This window comes from Scomber japonicus, unplaced genomic scaffold (assembly GCF_027409825.1).
Source record: "Scomber japonicus isolate fScoJap1 unplaced genomic scaffold, fScoJap1.pri scaffold_591, whole genome shotgun sequence".
NCBI lineage: Eukaryota > Metazoa > Chordata > Actinopteri > Scombriformes > Scombridae > Scomber > Scomber japonicus.
This window is the reverse complement of record NW_026518641.1, coordinates 6,055-24,162: the sequence shown is the minus strand read 5'-3', so window position 1 is coordinate 24,162 and position 18,108 is coordinate 6,055. Positions and strand designations below refer to the sequence as shown.

Sequence of the window (18,108 nt, the reverse complement as noted above, 5' to 3'; positions counted from 1 at the left end):
TTCCTACCTCCGTCCCCCTTTCTTCCTTCTGTCCTTCTTTCCTTCCTTCCTCTTTTCCTTCCTTTCCTTACGCCCTTCCTTCCTCCCTCCCTCCCTCCCTCCTTCTTTCTTCCCTCCCTCCTACCTTCCTTCTGTCCTTCTTTCCTTCCTTCCTTTCCTTACGCCCTTCCTTCCTCCCTCCCTCCCTCCCTCCCTCCTTCTTTCTTCCCTCCCTCCTACCTTCCTTCTGTCCTTCTTTCCTCTGTCCTTCCTTCCTTCTTCCTTTCCTTCTTTCTTTCCTCTGTCCTTCCTCCCTTCCTTTGTCTTTTCCTTCCTCCCTCCTTTCCTCCGCCCTTCCTTCTTTCCTCTGTCCTTCCTTCCTCCCTCCCTCCCTCCTTCTTCTTTCCTCCCCCCTTCCTTCTTCTTTCCTCCCTCCCTCCTTCCTTCCTTCCTTCTTTCCTCTGTCCTCCCTTCCTTCCTTCTTCCTTCCTTCCTTCCTTGACTCAAGGACACCATTCACTGCTATATTTGATTAATTCATCTTATTCTGTTAGAAGAAAAGTCCATTTGGGTAAAATCGCCCCTCTGGCTCCAGTCGTACCCTTGGAGGACGGTAATCTCCAGACGACGAGGCGCTTCCATTCGTCTCCCAGATGGTAAATTAAGTTTTCTCTCTGCACCGTCAACTCCGAGCTCAGAGCTTTGAGCAGAGGCATCTGGGAAATCTTCCAACCCTTCAGTGAATCCACGCTGGCCCGCGCCTGGGAAATAAAAAGACACACACACACACACACACACACACACACACACACACACACACACACACACACACACACACACACACACACACACACACACACACACACACACACACACACACACACACACACTCACACACACACACACACACACACACACACACACACACACACACAGGTTGTCAGAAGCAGTTTACTTACGCCCTTCCTTTCTCCCTCCCTCCCTCCCTCCTTCTTTCCTCCCCCCTAGCCCCTTCCTTCTTTCCTTCCTTCCTCCCTCCTTCTTTCCTTCCTTCCTTCCTCCGCCCTTCTTTCCTCCCTCCCTCCGTTCTTCTTTCCTTCGACCTTCCTTCCTCGCCGCCTTCCTCCTTTCCTTCCTTCCTTCCTTCCTTCTTTCCTCCGCCCTTCCTTCCTCCCTCCTTCTTCCCCCCCCTCCCTTCTTCCTCCCTCCCTCGTTCTTTCCTCTGACCTTCCTTCCTTCCTTCCTTCTTTCCTCCGCCCTTCCTTCCTCCCCCTTCGTTCCTCCTTCCTTCCTCCCTCCCTCCCTCTTTCCTCCCTCCCTACCCCCTGCCTTCGTTCCTTCCTTCCTCTTTTCCTTCCTCCCTCCCTCCCTCCTTCTTTCCTCCTCCCTTCCTCCCTCCCCTACTCCTTCTTTCCTCCGCCCCCCCACCCTCTTCCTTCCATCCTCCTTTCCCTCCTTCCTCCCTCCTTCTCCCCCCCCTTCCTTCCTTCCTTCCTTCCTTCTTCCTCCCTACATTACATAAAACATAAAATACCTCTAGACAGGATGTAAAAGCAACACACAGCAAAATAAAAAGACATTAAAATATGATATGAAAGTGTTAAATCAGAAGTAAAATAAAGCTATAATACAGTAAGACAGATAAAAATAAGAGTTGTAGACACATATTACAGTAATGAAACTTCACCCAACAGTGTTTTAACTGTATAAAATGTCTCAAATAGAATGGAAAGTCTTTATTGTCATGTTACAAAGCACAACGAATGTCATCTGTACCTGTCATGTTGTTAAGAAAAACTCAATAAAAACTGTGCTCTGGTGAATAATTACTGTGTATCACAAAAAACAAAAAACAACCTCTCCTCTGTTTGTAAGTAAAGCTCCACACAGCTCACAAACAACACAGACTGACAGTGATCTATTGTTTGTTCGGAGTAGTGATGTAAGCAGCTCTTACCCTCTCCAGCTGCTTGGCTGCATCCACGTACTTCTTCTCCTGTAAGGCTTTGCTGGACTCCTCCATCGCGTTGTGAAACTGAGTCACACAGAAAGATACGACGACCACAGAAATAAGAAACATACAGTATAGATAATGAATGCTGCTCAGTTTTCTAGGTCTGATTATACGTTTCATTTATTTGATAGGTGATATTTCAATATTTGGATATTAGTACACTTTTAGTACCGACAAAATCATGATACCAGCACCAATACAAGTCCCATTAAAGTGATTCTGATACTAGCTGAGTCCTTCATTAGATTCCCATCAGCACATGTAGGTCTCTGTCTTTTATCCAATGTAACAGGTGAGTAGTGTAGACTCACTTTACACTGTTAGCATGCTACTTGTTAGGGAATTTTCCATCAGTAATATGCACTGGGTCAAACTAGGCTTTGTGGTCATAGCAAGGCTTTACCAAATGATAGGGTTAGACACTGTCTCCTCTTGAGATCGTGGTAAGCAGTGAGTCTGCTCCTTTTGGGGAAAACAGGAGGCATTGTGATAGTGTTGCTATAGCAGCCGAGGTCAGATATGTCTTTATGTCTGTTGTCCCTGAATGGGGTAGAGGCAACTGGAGTCAGAGGTTTGATATAGTGTTGGATGTAGGACAAAGGTCCCGAGTGAGGTCTAAGCAATGCTTTGTCTATAGACCAGTAGACTAAATTCTGTATATTGTAGATGTGTTGGATATGACCATATTTGGGCATGGCTCAACCTGTGGTATTATCTGTGTGGTTTAAAGTCGATCCCCGGAGGAGAGAAACTTCAGAATTGAAGGAAGCATCAGGGCATGTAACGTTGTACTGATCATTCGTTCACTTCTCCTTGTACAAGTAAATAAACCTTTCCAATACAAGACATCCTGGACTCCTGTCTACTCTCTCCATTGATGTATGGGCTGCATCATTAAAATCACTATCACTACTAAATATTAAATTACCTCTTTCAGGTGTCCAAGCATTGAAATGATGACAGTATTTTTCTCCAGCTGCTGCTTTAGCTTCGCATACTCCGTCACAGCCACGTGGATATTCTGCTGCACCTGAATCCAAACACACAAACACCAAACTGTTAAAACAAAGTATCCACCACATCTTCTTCCTGCAGCAGAAGTTTTCAAACAGTTTCACACAAACCTCGTTCTCAATGTAGTTTTTAAGGGAGTCCATTTCTTTGGAGACATCATCGACCTGAACCATCAGCTCCTGAGACGCTTGAAGACTTGGCAGGAAGTCACTATACTTCTTGTTTAGCATGTCGCATACTTCTTCCTGTGAAAGATAGACACCACACCAAAAGGAGTAATTAGATAAACTGTAATTAGATAAGACATTTGCCAAGTTAAAACAGCAGCTGAAAAGAAAATATTGTTAATAACTCTGGTTTCTAGACACGATTGAGTACTCCTCTCATTCTATTCATACCGACAAAATTATGATACCAGCACCAATACAAGTCCCATTAAAGTGATCCTGATACCAGCTGAGTCCTTCATTAGATTCCCATTAACACATTTAGGTCTCTGTCTTTTATCCAGTGTAACAGGCGTGTAGTGTAGACACACTTTACAGCGTTTAGGAGGAATCTCAGCTGTTGAACTGCTAAGCACGCTAACTCAAATTCACCACGACTTCACCACCACAGACGGGTCGGAGCTGCTGTGGCAGTGGACCAATCACATGTCGCATTAAATCCAAGAACGCTTGGATTGATTGGCTGTGAGCAAGTCCGTACAAATAGTCATATTTTCTAGATCTGGGTGCAAAAAGGATCGATTGCAGGTATCGTTTAGATGCTACTTGGTATCAATATATTTTGGTTGATACCTTTAAAAAGGTATTCAGACTACAGGCTGCATATACTGTAAATAACTCACCTACTATATGTACTGTATATAAAGCAACATGTATTTTTTACCACTACTTTTACTGCAATACTTTAACTTTCTAAAGCTACTTAAAGGTGTAAAGTTACCCAGCCCGAACTGATTATTCTCGGGAGGCAGACCCATATTTTCAATACTTCTTTATCCCGAACTGAAGTGAGGAAAATACCTCCATGGCAGCAAATTACAGCTGATTCAGTCTATTTAATGACAGAGTTCACAGAGGAAAATACAAAGAACACTGAGGTTATGTGCAAAAGTTTTAAGCACTTAGAATATGTTGATTTTTATCCATTATGCAACATCAACAATGAGGCATTTGATGGTCCTAAATATATTCTGCATCATAATGCCGACCCCAGCCGTACAGCCAGAGTCATAAAGAACGATTGTTATCAACAAGAAGAACAAGGAGTCCTGCAGCAGATGGTTTAGTACCCGCAGAGCCCTGATCTCCACGTGTGTGTACATAAAATACAGCAGTGTGCAGGTGTACCGAGGAGAACTGCTGCTGTTTTAAAAAGGTAAAACATACTCACACCAAAATACTGATAAATTCATACAGGTTTTTTCCATTTAATGAATTCTGCATTAAGTTAATTAATTAATAAATAAAAGATTTGTGACCTAAAACTTTTACACAGTACAAACATTATACCCATCTCTATATAGTCACCTAGGCTATTATTCATAAATACCATCAATGGCAAAAGAAACAAATGCAATCAACAGGCAATTATCAACTCTCTGTCAAGTGATTAGTAGTTTCAATACAAGTCTACTGAGAGTTCAAAAAAAGTTTTAAAACATTTATTTTTAGCAGAACATTTGACATTAGTTCACTCTCTGAATGTACCTACACAAAATACAGCTATTTAATTAGCAACACACTTCTCATTCATAGTTAAACTCAAAATGCAAACAAGTGAACGAGATTACATGTGTGCACAAAGCTTAACTCAGCAAACTACACACATTAATTCACTTCTTACATGCTTGTAGTTTTAATTTATTAAGCTGTGAGTGTTTTATTTACCTCTTGCATGCTTATAATTTTAATTTATTAAACTGTGAGTGTTTTATTTACATTATCCAGCCCTCATTAATGTGACACGTAGATATTAGTACAGCAGCTAACAGCGTTGCTAAACAAAATAAGGTGCAAAACTCACTTTAGACTAACTATAAAGTAGTAGTAGTATCAGAATATAATGCCGGTTATGTATATTTGTGGTGTTATTTAGAGTAAAGTCTTAAACACATCAGAGAAGTTTCTATTTTAGCTCTAAACTTCATCTATACTAAGCTAATGCTATATATTAGCTTTATTTACCTTCGTGTCCTCCACCTTCCGAGACATTTTGCTGATTTTACTGGACAGGTCTTCTTTCTCCAGTTTGCCAGAGCTGGCGAGAACTTCGGTCACAAACGATGCCATGCTGTAAATATAGTATATTTAATGTTTTTTTTAGTATAAATGTGTAATAAAGTAGCAGCAACAGCAGCAGCAACAACCGCTCAGCGCTGCAGGACCCGCCGAGCTCTCTGATTGGCTCAGAGTCGGCGGATTCTTCTTCTACGGTTTTTTTTAAATTCATGACAAACGGCGCTCACGTCACACCGTTAGCGCCACCACGTGGTGAGGGAGTGACTTGCGTTTAATGCACCACTGGAAAATAACTATAAATACTGTATTTAAGTTTTAAAAAACGTGTTTATTCTTAACTTTAGTAGCACTATAATTATTATTTAGTCTAAAATACGAAAGTGTTTAATACATTTCACTCATTACTATATATTTTTTGAAAAGGCCGCATATACTATTATAACTCACCTACTATACTGTATGTACTGTATATAAAGTAACATGTCTTTTTTACCAATACTTTTACAGCAATACTTTAATTACATCAAGCTCATAATAATTATGTCCTTTTACTGTAATACTTTAACTACATCTTTATATACTTTTACTGTAATACTTGAACTACACCGAGCTCATAGTACTTATGTACTTTTACTGCAATACTTTAACTACATCTTTATATACTTTTACTGTAATACTTGAACTACATCTTTATATACTTTTATTATAATACTTTAACCACATCTTTATGTACTTTTACTGCAATACTTTAACTACATCACTCATAATACTTATGTACTTTTACTGTAATACTTTAACTACATCAAGCTCATAATACTTATGTACTTTTACCGTAATACTTTAACTACATCACTCATAATACTTTTATACTTTTATTCTAATACTTTAACTACATCAAACTCATAATACTTATCTACTTTTACTGCTAATATAGGATAAGTATCTAAACCTGTCTGTAGAGGGCAGTATTACACTTCTCACAACTGCAGCCTGCCGCAAATCCATAAGACGAAGAAGAACGCTGGCTGTATCTCTATGGCAACGACAACTCTCCATTAGCCGTGCGTTAGCTTCTCGTAGCTTTAACTCACATTTGGGTTAGTTTTTATAGTGTTATTATCATTTTGCTTTGATGTAACATTACTGAGTAAATATTAATGTCAGACTCCTGGAACACGGACACCGGAGAGGCCGTGTATCGGTCCCGGGATGCTGTTAAAAACCTCATGATAAAGTAAGTAAACAATATTAATCTTAACATTAGCTCAATAATAAGGCTGTAGGGTCCAAATCGGTTTAGTTACTATTATACACGAGACACGCTGAAGTTAGATTCACTTTATAGGGATTAAAGCAGGAGGGTCAAAATCGTCTTTATTCACGGGCCACATACTGAACAATCTGATCGGATGTGGGTCGGATTAATAAAAATATGGAAGGAAGGAAGGGAGGGAAGAAAGAAGGAAGGATGGAAGAAAGGAAAAGAAGACTGGAAGGAAATCAGGAAGAAAGGGATGGAAGAAGGAAGGAAGGGAGGAAAGAAAAGCAGATTGGAAGGAAGGAAAAAAGGGAAAGAAGGGAGGAAGGAAAAGATGGATGGAAGGAAGGAAGGGAAAGAAGACATGAAGGAAGGAAGGAAAAGAAGACTGGAAGGAAGGAAAAGGGAAAGATGGAAGGAAGGAAGGAAAAGATGGAAGGAAGGAAGGGAAAGAAAAATAAAGGTTTCACAAATCTTAAAGTGGGTTTAAACAGCCTCAAGACTCTTTCTATGATGTTTAAAGCTTTTTCATAAGTGCTAAATATCATTATTTATGCTTTTCCTTTAACTTGAATGAGAAGCTATCCTATTATCCAGGATTTATCAGCCTCATGATACAGATTTCACTTATTTCACCATGTTAACTCTTTGTTTCACCACCTTAGGGTGCGTTTAGAGAGGGTGACCTCCACAGCGGCCCTCTCTCTGCACCTCCAGCAACAAGTTCTGTCCCAGCAAGACAGCGGAGACATCGAAATGGAGACACTCAACTCACAAGGCTTCACAGGTGACGTTAAAAATGTTTAAAAAATCATCTTCCATCATCATTTGCTGCCAACTTACAGTATGATTTTTTCAGTTTAGAGAGTGAAGGTCTCTTTATGTGGATTGTAATAATTTGACATTTGTGTTATTCTGTTACCAGGTGATAATGAAGAAGAACTAGTGATCGGCTGGCAGGAGAAACTCTTCAGTCAGGTAGAACTTAAATGATAATAATAATAAACTTTACATAGAAAGCAACTTAAAGATCAAGAGTCATAGCACTTTACTTTATCCCACCATATATCTCTGTGTGTGTGTCTGTGTTCCAGTATGAGATGGAGCTGTTTCAGAACGAGGCGGCATGTCAGACTCCTCTGGATCGGCAATATCACACCGAGGTTACGGCCCTGAATAAGACTAAGGGCCGACGAAACCGCAGGATTTTCACATACACCGATCACGACCGCTACACCAACTGTCTCCCCTTTCACCAACTGGTAGGTACAGATTTGTGATATAATGCCAACTACATCGTCTAATAATTCAGCAGAGGAAGACTAAAGCTAAAAATTCTTCTGATTATTTTCTTTTCTTGTGAATTTAATTAAGTGTTAAAGTCAGGCGGGGAGTTCTGGTCTTCTAAAATGAAGCCATCGTGGAAGTAACTTAGAGCTGCATTCTATCAAAAGGCCACCAGGGGGCGACCGTCTCTATACAAGTCAATGGAGAATTCACCAACTTCTCACTTGATTTCTAACCTCAGTAAACGTTTTCAAAATGTGTTTATGGTCTCAATCGCTAGTTTAAAGCCTTCTTCAATGCAGTATGATGTTCATTTGGGACATTTTGGCCTCCCTGATTTTATATGTGACGATAAAGCAGGGTATGCATTAGGGCGTGGCTACGTCCTGATTGACAGGTTGATTGACCAATGTCCTCGAGATCCAGCCCTCACAACCATCGCAACCTCCCCGCTCCGCCCCATGACTCCGCCTCATGGCCATATAAGTAGAATCCGTGTTTTTATTTTTCCCAGCATGCACCTGAAATTTTCAAGATGGCGCTACCCAGATTCGAAACTATTGGCTTCCGAGCAGCAGTCCACAAACCAATGGGTGACGTCACGGATGTTACGTCACCCATCTGAAGTCTAAAAAAAGAGAAAATGGAGTCAAAATTGCTTGCTGCAAAAAATGAACATGAAGCCCTTAATTCTACAACTCATGTCAGTAGCTGTGATTGTAAATAGTTTGTTGTTTTTGACCCCAACAGCAGCACTGCACTGACTTATTGACCACCAATAAATCCGGCCCGTCCTTCCTGGCTGAGAGGATGGCCAATGTGAGACACAGACGACAGGAAAGACGCACCATGTGAGTGAAACACCAGCTAAATTTATCATGATTGTCTTCAAAGTGCCTGCGATAACCACTGGAAGGAAGAAGGAAGGAAAGGAGAGGGTGAGGAAGGAAGGGAGGAAGGAATAAGGAAGGATAGGAGGGAGGAAGAAAGGGAGGAAAGAAAGGAAGGAAGGGGGGAAGAAGGAAGGAAATGAGGGATGAAGGAAGGGAGGAAGAAGGAAGGAAAGGAGGGAGGAATGAAGGAAAGGATTGGGGAAGGAAGGAAGGAAGGCAGAAAGGAAGGAAAGGAGGGGTTGAGGAAGGAATAAGGAAGGATAGGAGGGAGGAAGGAAAGGAGGAAGGGAATGAGGGATGAAGGAAGGAAAGAAAGGAGGGCTGAAGGAAGGGAGGAAGAAAGAAAGAAGGATCCTTCCTATAGAAGGAAGGAAAGGAGGAATGAAGGAAAGGAGGGGGAGAGGAAGGAAAGGAGGGAGGAAGGAAGGAAGGAAAGGAGGGGGTGAGGAAGGAAGGGAGGAAGGAATAAGGAAGGATAGGAGGGAGGAAGGAAAGGAGGAAGGAAGGGAGGAAGAAGGAAGGGAATGAGGGATGAAGGAAGAAAAGGAGGGATGAAGGAAAGGAGGGCTGAAGGAAGGAAGGAAGGAAGAAAGAAAGAAGGATCCTTCCTTCTATAGGAAAAGGAGGGGGTGAGGAAGGAAGAAAAGATCAAGAGTCATAGCACTTTACTTTGTGCCTGTTTAATACCCTGTACCTGCATTTAAATTAGACACTTTTGGAGCTTTTTAAAAAACTTCAGTGTTGTTAATTTAATTTTCATTTTATTTTGTAGGGACTCTAACATCCCTAAATCAAAGATCGTCAACTTCGAGCCCACAGAGGAGTTTCTGAGGAGCAGTCATGTGGTGAACAACGCCATGCAGACCATGCATATCATGGGAGACCTGGGCCCCACTGGAAGGTAAGACCGCTTACACAAAGACCCCAATTCAGTTCAGTTCAGCTTCATCTTTATAGTCCTGCACGGTAAGTATGGCTTTGAAACTGGCACTCATTCATTAGTGGCATCCATCAGTTACTATAGCGACTATTTTTCCAAAAGGCCGCTGAGAGACTTAATAGGCTCTTAAGGCCCATTTATGCTCAACGTTAAATACGGATCCGGATACAGACGGAGCCTTCTGTCCGTGCTCTGTGTTCATTTCGTCCGTATTTCTGCACGTTTCCATAAAGCTTACGGATATGGACCAAACGGAGCAGTACCACCGGAAACCATGGGGGGCAGTGTTGCTGTCACTACTCGATACGTAGCTCTAGTGAGACACGAAGAAGAAATAACAATGGAGGAACTTTTTGAGGAAAGGTTTTGCGAGTTGGTTAGAAACTTTAAACATATCGTTTTTGTCTTTTATGCAAGAGGAACATTATCAATATCTCCTCCACAGTCGCCATGTTTGCTTTTGACTCTGTGCTGCCCCCTGGTGGATGTATTGGTTAACATCCATGCCAACGTAAAGGAAGCATGGAAGTATGTGAGCAGTGACGGTAACATTGTTTGAAAAGGACGGAAACATTTTCGTACGTCCGTTGAGCATAAATGGGCTCTTAACTGTGACACGTCCACAAAATCATACTGAAGTCCAGATGACGTTTTTACTGCAGTTTTATTTGAATAAAAAAATCAAAAAGGACTGACAAGCAGCTGTTCCACAAACATATAAAAACTCTGATGTGATCCGACTGTGAGAATGAAGTGATGAAAGACAATGGTGATGGTTAACAGAAAATATTAAAGCTCTACTAACTCCCCTTTGTCCAAAACTCCCGCTGCCACCCAAGTAGTAAAATAAGGGGAAACCACACCCATGTGTCAATCAATGAATGTGATGCAATACATGCAGCTGAAGCAAATATAAACCTAAACAAAACATATTTTGGCTCCTACACTTACCATAGATTTCTCTTCATGTATTTGCTGGGTTAGGTTGGGCCAGACAGAGAATGAATGCTTGCTGTTGACCATAAAAACAGACGGCAACGGAGTCCTCATCGTAAAACCCGACTTCAACAACGGCAAAGAGCCTTACAGGTAAGTTCAAGATGACTCAAGTATCAGCTGATCTCCTTTAAATGATAACAACATGTTATAAAAGAAGTTATAACCTGTAAATTAAAGCTGCTCTATGTGTTTGAGTCTTGACTGATAGTACTTAATTCTGCTGTTGTCCTCGAGTCAAGGAAGGAAGGGAGGAAGGAAGGGAGGGAGGAAGGGAGGGAGGAAGGAAGGAAAGGAGGGAGGAAGGAAGGGAGGAAGAAAGAAGGAAGGGAGGAAGGAAGAAGGAAGGAAAGGAGGGAGGAATGAAGGAAAGGAGGGGGGAAGGAAGGAAGGAAGAAAGGAAGGAAGTAAAGGAAAGGAGGGCTGAAGGAATGAATGAAAGGAGAGGCGGGAGGAGGGAGGGAAGGAAGGAAGGGAGGAAGGGAGGGAGGAAGGAAAGGAGGGAGGAAGGAAGGGAGGAAGGAAAGGAGGGAGGAAGGAAGGGAGGAAGAAAGAAGGAAGGGAGGAAGGAAGAAGGAAGGAAAGGAGGGAGGAAGGAAGGAAGGAAGGAAGAAAGGAAGGAAGTAAAGGAAAGGAGGGCTGAAGGAATGAATGAAAGGAGAGGCGGGAGGAGGGAGGGAAGGAAGGAAGGGAGGAAGAAGGAAGGAAAGGAGGGGTGAGGAAGGAAGAGAGGGAAGGAGGGAGGAATGAAGGAAAGGAGGGAGGAATGAAGGAAAGGAGGGGGGAAGGAAGGAAGGAAGAAAGGAAGGAAGTAAAGGAAAGGAGGGCTGAAGGAATGAATGAAAGGAGAGGCGGGAGGAGGGAGGGAAGGAAGGAAGGGAGGAAGGGAGGGAGGAAGGAAAGGAGGGAGGAAGGAAGGGAGGAAGGAAAGGAGGGAGGAAGGAAGGGAGGAAGAAAGAAGGAAGGGAGGAAGGAAGAAGGAAGGAAAGGAGGGAGGAAGGAAGGAAGGAAGGAAGAAAGGAAGGAAGTAAAGGAAAGGAGGGCTGAAGGAATGAATGAAAGGAGAGGCGGGAGGAGGGAGGGAAGGAAGGAAGGGAGGAAGAAGGAAGGAAAGGAGGGGTGAGGAAGGAAGAGAGGGAAGGAGGGAGGAATGAAGGAAAGGAGGGAGGAATGAAGGAAAGGAGGGGGTGAGGAAGGAAGGGAGGGAGGAATGAAGGAAGGACAGGAGGGAGAAAGAAAGGGAGGAAAGGAAAGAAGGATGGACGGAGACAGGAAAAGAGGAAGGGAGCAAAGAAGGACAGAGGAAAGAGGCAAGGGAGGAAGGACCGATGGAAGGAAGGAAGGAAGGAAGGAAGGAAGGAAAGAGGGAACAGTCAATAGACGGGGTTTATTTGACCCGGGAGGACGACAGGAAGCTTAAGGAACTAAATAATAAAAAAATAAGTGTGCTGTTGTTTCATTCCTTTCTTCCATCTTTCCTTCCCTCTGTCCTTCTCTCTTTTGTTCCATCCTTCCATCCTTCCTTTCTTCCTGTCTTCTTTTCCTTCCTTCCTTTCTTCCATCTTTCCTTCCTTGCTTCCCTCTGCCCTTCCTGTCTTCTTTTCCTTCCTTCCTTCCTTCCTTCCTTCCTTCCTTCCTTCCTTCCTTCCTCCCTTCCTTCCATCTTTCCTCCCTTCCTTTCCTCTGTCAGGATTGTAACCGACGGGGAGAAGAAAGACGTTTGGCGTCTTACTGTGGAGAATATTTCCACAGCCATGAGATCAGAGGACAAAGAGAGAGAGCAGAACATGTACAAAGACGTGAGTTCATCTAATAAGGAAATATCTAATCTATCTATCCATCTATCCATCTATCCATCTATCTATCTATCTAATCTAATCTAATAAGTGTCTAATGTTCATATTCAGATTACTGTTGATATAAAAAGGGAAGTGACATGAACACTTTATTCTGTTTCCAGCTGTATGTGAGACACAAGGAGTACCTCAACAGCCTCGTCGGACAGGACTTTGAAATGGTGAGTTATCATTTATGTACTGTATGTATATTCAGGAAGTGGTCGTTATGGTTTCCCAGAGCCTGAAGTTATATTCTCAAATAGCTTGTTTTTGTCTGATGAGAACCAAAAAGCATCAAATCCTCACATTTGAAAAGCTGGAACCAACAAATGTTTGAAAGTTTTGCTTGAAAAAACAGTTCTGAGGAAGAAGGATGGAAAGGAGGGAGGAAGGAAGAGAGGAAGAAGGAAGGAAAGGAGGGAGGAAAAAAGGGAGGAAGGAAGGGAAGAATAAGGAAGGAAAGAAAGAAAGGAGGGAAGGAAGGAAGGAAAGAAAGGAGGGAGGAACGAAGGGAGGAAAGGAAAGAAGGAAGGTAGGAGGAAAGAAGGAAGGTCATGGGGAGGAAAGAAAGAGACAAGGAGGGAGGGAGGAAAGAAGGAAGAAGGAAGGAAAAGAAGGAGGAAGAAGGAAGGAAGGAAAAGAGGGAGGAAGGAAGAGAGGAAGAAGGAAGGAAAGGAGGGAGGAAGGAAAGGAGGGAGGAAGGAAGGGAAGAATAAGGAAGGAAGGAAAGGAGGGAGGAAGGAAGGGAAGAATAAGGAAAGAAAGAAAGGAGGGAGAAAGGAAGGAAGGAAGGAAAGGAGGGAGCAACGAAGGGAGGAAAGGAAAGAAGGAAGGTCATGAGGATGAAAGAAAGAGACAAGGAGGGAGGGAGGAAAGAAGGAAGGAAGGAAGAAACGAATGAAGGAGGGAAGGGGGAAGGAAGGAGAGAAGGAAAGAAGGAGGAAGAAAGGACAGAAGGAAGGAAGGAAGGAACAGTCAAAACCGATAGCTTCTGATAGTTGTCTATAATACTCTCATGTCTGTCTTTTAGCCTCCTGCAGGTATTCTGCGTTACCTGATGAACGGAGAGATAGGTGAGTCATCATTATTTATAAAGACTGTGTAAAGTGAATTCAGACATTTTCTTCTAAACACATTAAATAGGTCATAAATGTATTTCTAAAAAAGGTGTAAAAAGCATTTCAACCATTTAGATTTGAATTGTGGAGCTAGGCTTCACAAACTGTGTTTCAACATTTCTGTGTTCAGGATTTAGTGATTAGCATAAACCCGCCCCTGCTGCTGTAGAGGTATAAATACATTCAGCTCACACTACTACTACAGTCTACAGTTAGCCAGTTAGCTGAGTTAGCCGCCGAGCTAGCCGCCGAGTTAGCCGCTGAGCTATCAGCCGAGTTCGCCACCGAGCTAGCCGCTGAGTTAGCCGCCGAGCTAGCAGCTGAGTTAGCCGCCGAGCTAGCAGCTGAGTTAGCAGCAGATAGCTCTCAGACATAGCGTCCATGTTTCTGGTAGAGGTGGTGACTTTGATTGACAGGTGACACTTGGTAGGGGGCGGGGCTTCAGCGTTTGGGAGCAGAGAAAGAGGCTGATTTTTACACAACTTTGAAGCCTAATTTCATATATTTGACATTAAACATCCTTCTTCTTCTTCTTCTCTCTTCCCTCAGTCTCAGCTAAAGGCTTTGAATACGATAACTTATACATCCACTTCTTCATGGAGCTGCCCAACAGTAAGTCATATTTTAACATTTAACATAAAAATAACTCCACCGAAACTAAACTCAGTGTATCAGGTTAACTTCTATTATCTCTCTTGTATATTTCAGATTGGTCCAGTTTGCCGTTCCAGTCTCACTCCGGCGTAACGCAGACCTGTCGGACTAAAACACTCAGCAAGGTTCGTACTCAGGAAGCTAAAGAACTGAGCTTCAGAGAGAGGAAACTTTTTAAATGTGTTAAACTTTATTAAACATTTTATCTGCTAACAGGACAACGTAGCGTTCTTCAGTTACCCCTTCAGCTTCGAAGCTTTCTACATGAGTGAAAAGGAAAGTGAAGGTTAGTATCAGCTGTGGGAATATTGTGTTTCATGTGTATATTTATTATAATGAGATTTTAAGGGATGGATAGATTTCTTTCTCCTTATTTCAGACGCGGTTCTCCAGTGGCCTGTGTTGTACTTCAAGGTTCTTTCTCTGGACACATGGCAGCGATATCGAACTGAAGGCTACGGATATCTGCTTTTTCCTGCCATGCCTGGTCTGTAACTATGACAACACAATCAGAGCCTTAATTAGCATTTAATCTGCTGAATATTTCGTCAATTAAAAGATTTATTTTTACTCGGAAGTGTTAAAAAATGTGAAAAAGGTCCTTTATAATTATAACAGGTAAACACACGGTGACCTGTCATACGTGGCGGCCCCTTCAGACAGGAACAGTTTCTGCTCTGAGACGTTTCTTTATCGGAGGGTCTCCAGAGCTTGAAGACCACAGCTACGTCAGAATACCAGGAACCTTCAAGGTACATATGGAGCATCATTTAAGATCATTAGTTTCTGTTTCTTTAGTGTCCTGTCAGAATATGTTTCAACTGTCTTCTTTCCCTTCCTTCCTTCCTTCCTTCCTTCCTTCTTTCCTTCCTCCTTCCTTCCTTCCTTCTGTCCTTCCTTCCTCCCGCCCTCCTTCTCCCTTCTTTTCCTCCTTCCTTCCTCCCTCTTTCCTTCCTTCCGTCCTTCCTTCCTTCCTCCCTTCCTTCCGTCCTTCCTTCTGTCCTTCCTTCCTTCCTTCCTCCATCCCCTTTCTTCCTTCCTTCCTTCCCTCCTTCCTTCCTTCCATCCTTCATGTCTTATTTTCCTTCCTTCCATCTGTCTTTCTTCCCTTTCTTCCATCTTTCCTTACTGTCTTCTTTTCCTTCCTTCCTTCCTTCCTTCCTTCCTTCATTCCTTCCAGTCTTCTTTTCTTTCCTTCTTTCCCTTCCTTCCTTCTTTCTTTCCTGTCTTCTTTTCTTTCTTTCCCTTCCTTCCTTCCTTCCTTCCATTTGTCTTTCTTCCCTTCCTTCCTTCCTTCCTTCCTTCCTTCCTTCCTTCCTTCCAGTCTTCTTTTCTTTCCTTCTTTCCCTTCCTTCCTTCCTTCCTTCCTTCCATTTGTCTTTCTTCCCTTCCTTCCTTCTTTCCTTCCTTCTTTCCTTCCTTCCTTCCTTCCTTCCTTCCTTCCTTCCTTCCTTCCATCTTTTTAATGATCCAGCCCACATCGAATCAGATTGTTCTGTATGTGGCCCGTGAATGAAGATGACTTTGACCCTCCTGTTCTGGTTATATGAGGCCTCTAAGTGATTTAACATCTGTAAAGCTACATTTATAAGTATTGTGGATGGATATTTAATGCTTGGTTAATATAACTAATAACTATTTTTATATCAGGGAGAGAGGCTGAGTCGCTTCGGCTTTTGCACTGAAACCACAGGAAGTGTCACCTTTAACCTGCACTGCATCCAGCAATCCAGGTAAGATTCAAGATTCAAGATTCAATTAACCTTCCTGTCGTCCTCCCGGGTCAAATTGACCCCATCTGTTTTGACTGTTCCTTCTTTCCTTCCTTCCTTCCTTCCTTCCTTCTTTCCTCCCTCTCTTTCCTTCCTTCCTTCTTTCCTTCCTTCCTTCCTTCCTTCCTTCTTTCCTCCCTTCCTTCTTTCCTCCTTTCCTTCTTTCCTTCCTTTCATCTTTCCTTCCGTCTTTCCTTCCTTCCTTCCTTCTTTCCTCCCTCTCTTTCCTTCCTTTCGTCTTTCCTTCCTTCCTTCTTCCCTCCCTCCTTCCCTCTTTCCTTCCTTCCGTTTTTCCTCCTTCCTTCCGTCTTTCCTTCCTTCCTTCCTTCCTTCTTTCCTCCCTCTCTTTCCTTCCTTCCTTCTTTCCTTCCTTCCTTCCTTCCTTCCTTCTTTCCTCCCTTCCTTCTTTCCTCCTTTCCTTCTTTCCTTCCTTTCATCTTTCCTTCCGTCTTTCCTTCCTTCCTTCCTTCTTTCCTCCCTCTCTTTCCTTCCTTTCGTCTTTCCTTCCTTCCTTCCTCCCTCCCTCCTTCCCTCTTTCCTTCCTTCCGTTTTTCCTCCTTCCTTCCGTCTTTCCTTCCTTCCTTCCTTCCTTCTTTCCCTTCCTTCCTTCCTTCTTTCCTCTGTTCTTCTTTCCTTCCTTCCTCCCTTCCTTTCCTCCCTTCCTTCCTCCCTCTTTTCCTTCCTTCCTTCCCTCCTTCCTTCCTTCCTCCCTTCCTTTCCTCCCTTCCTTCCTCCCTCTTTTCCTTTCCTCCCTCCTTTCCTTCCTTCCTTCCTTCCTACAAACACACATCTAGATAATGTCAGCGTGGGTATTTTTAATGTATAATATTATAATGAAATATTAAATTTACTATCACAACTCATCATTTTGATTCATGTTTTAGTTTCCTGTGCAGCAGCTGATGTTAACGTGTGTGTTTCAGGGCTTTCGTCGACGCCGCCATGTTGAAGAAAAGGAGGCAGCAAGTGTTCGACCAGCTGGGAGGATTCAGTCAGCAAGGAGCCGTCTGCAGCATCCTGGGTAACAAAAAAAAGAGTCACTCTGATTTTTCAGAGGAAGGAAAGGAGCAAGGAAGGGAGGAAGAAGGGAGGAGGAAGGAAGGATGGAAGGGAGGAAGGAAAGGAGGAAGGAAGGATGGAAGAAGGAAGGAAAGAAGGAAGGGAGGAAGAAGGATGAAAGGGAGGAAGAAGGAAGGAAAGGAGGAGGGAAGGAAAGAAGGAAGGAAGGGAGGAAGGAAAGAAGGAAGAAGGAAGGAAGGAAGGGAGGAAAGGAGGAAGAAGGGAGAAAAGAGGAGGGAGGAAAGGAGGAAGGAAAGAAGTAAGATGGAAGGGAGGAAGAAGGGAGGAAAGGAGGAGGGAAGGAAAGAAGGAAGGAAGCGAGGAAGGAAAGAAGGAAGAAGGAAGGGAAGCAAGAAGGAAAGGAGGAAGAGGGAAGGAAGGATGGAAGGGAGGAAGAAGGGAGGAAAAAGGAAGGAAGGATGGAAGGGAGGAAGAAGGAAGGAAGGATGGAAAGGAGGAAGGAAGGAAGGAAGGATGGAAGGGAGGAAGAAGGGAGGAAAGGAGGAAGGAAGGAAGGGAGGAAGACGGGAGGAAGGGAGGGAAGGAAAGAAGGAAGGATGGAAGGAAGGAAGGGAGGAAGAAAAATGTATGATGAACTGTAGTTTTAGATGTTATATGTGAAACAATGAGACAGATATTAATATACTAAACAGGTTTATCTTTTTTTTTGATTGTTTGTAATTACTACTTTAATTATTTGTTTATTTATTTTTTTCTCTCTCCATCAGAGGCTTTCCAGAGAGCCAGAAGAAAAATGCAAGATGCCCGAGAAAGTCTTCCCAGAGATCTCATCAACACTACGTCTCACCTTCACATCGAATCCTCGGCCTAGGAGCAAAAAATATGACACGACATTAAAAAACTTAAATTAATACGACTTCAAAGTTTAGAATAGCAGATAATGTAACCAGGAAGTAAAGGTGACTAACATACTGGAAAAAGGGTCATATTTGTGAGAACTGATAAGTAAAGTTGAGCAACATCAAGCATTTCATTCTTTGTACGTTCTGTCTCAGATTTATAGATAAATAGTCTCATTT

At 42.8% G+C, this 18,108-nt stretch overlaps 2 protein-coding genes across 3 annotated transcripts; one reads left to right on the top strand and one right to left on the bottom strand.

Moving 5' to 3' along the window:
- Window positions 1-580: 580 nt before the first annotated feature.
- LOC128354793 (centromere/kinetochore protein zw10 homolog) lies at window positions 581-5,367 on the bottom strand (the record flags this gene model as incomplete). The annotated part of the gene is made up of 5 exons (XM_053314949.1): window positions 5,200-5,367; window positions 3,118-3,252; window positions 2,922-3,023; window positions 1,937-2,014; window positions 581-740 (listed from the first exon to the last, which is right to left on the bottom strand). Coding segments are annotated over exons 1-5 (580 nt in total), but the record flags the coding sequence as incomplete, so codon positions are not given.
- A 1,018-nt stretch (window positions 5,368-6,385) lies between these two features.
- mks1 (MKS transition zone complex subunit 1) lies at window positions 6,386-17,900 on the top strand. 2 transcript variants are annotated; one of them, XM_053314948.1, is made up of 18 exons: window positions 6,386-6,487; window positions 7,177-7,298; window positions 7,437-7,489; window positions 7,606-7,773; window positions 8,552-8,649; window positions 9,464-9,592; window positions 10,616-10,720; window positions 12,318-12,426; window positions 12,588-12,644; window positions 13,496-13,538; window positions 14,133-14,195; window positions 14,292-14,362; window positions 14,454-14,523; window positions 14,617-14,724; window positions 14,856-14,989; window positions 15,888-15,970; window positions 16,933-17,030; window positions 17,797-17,900. In XM_053314948.1, exons 1-18 carry the CDS (start codon window positions 6,411-6,413, stop codon window positions 17,898-17,900), a joined length of 1,692 nt encoding a protein of 563 aa, XP_053170923.1. In that variant the 5' UTR covers window positions 6,386-6,410. The 2 variants fall into 2 exon arrangements, with proteins under 2 accessions (XP_053170923.1, XP_053170922.1); XM_053314947.1 differs by having other exon boundaries at window positions 8,549-8,649.
- Window positions 17,901-18,108: the final 208 nt, after the last annotated feature.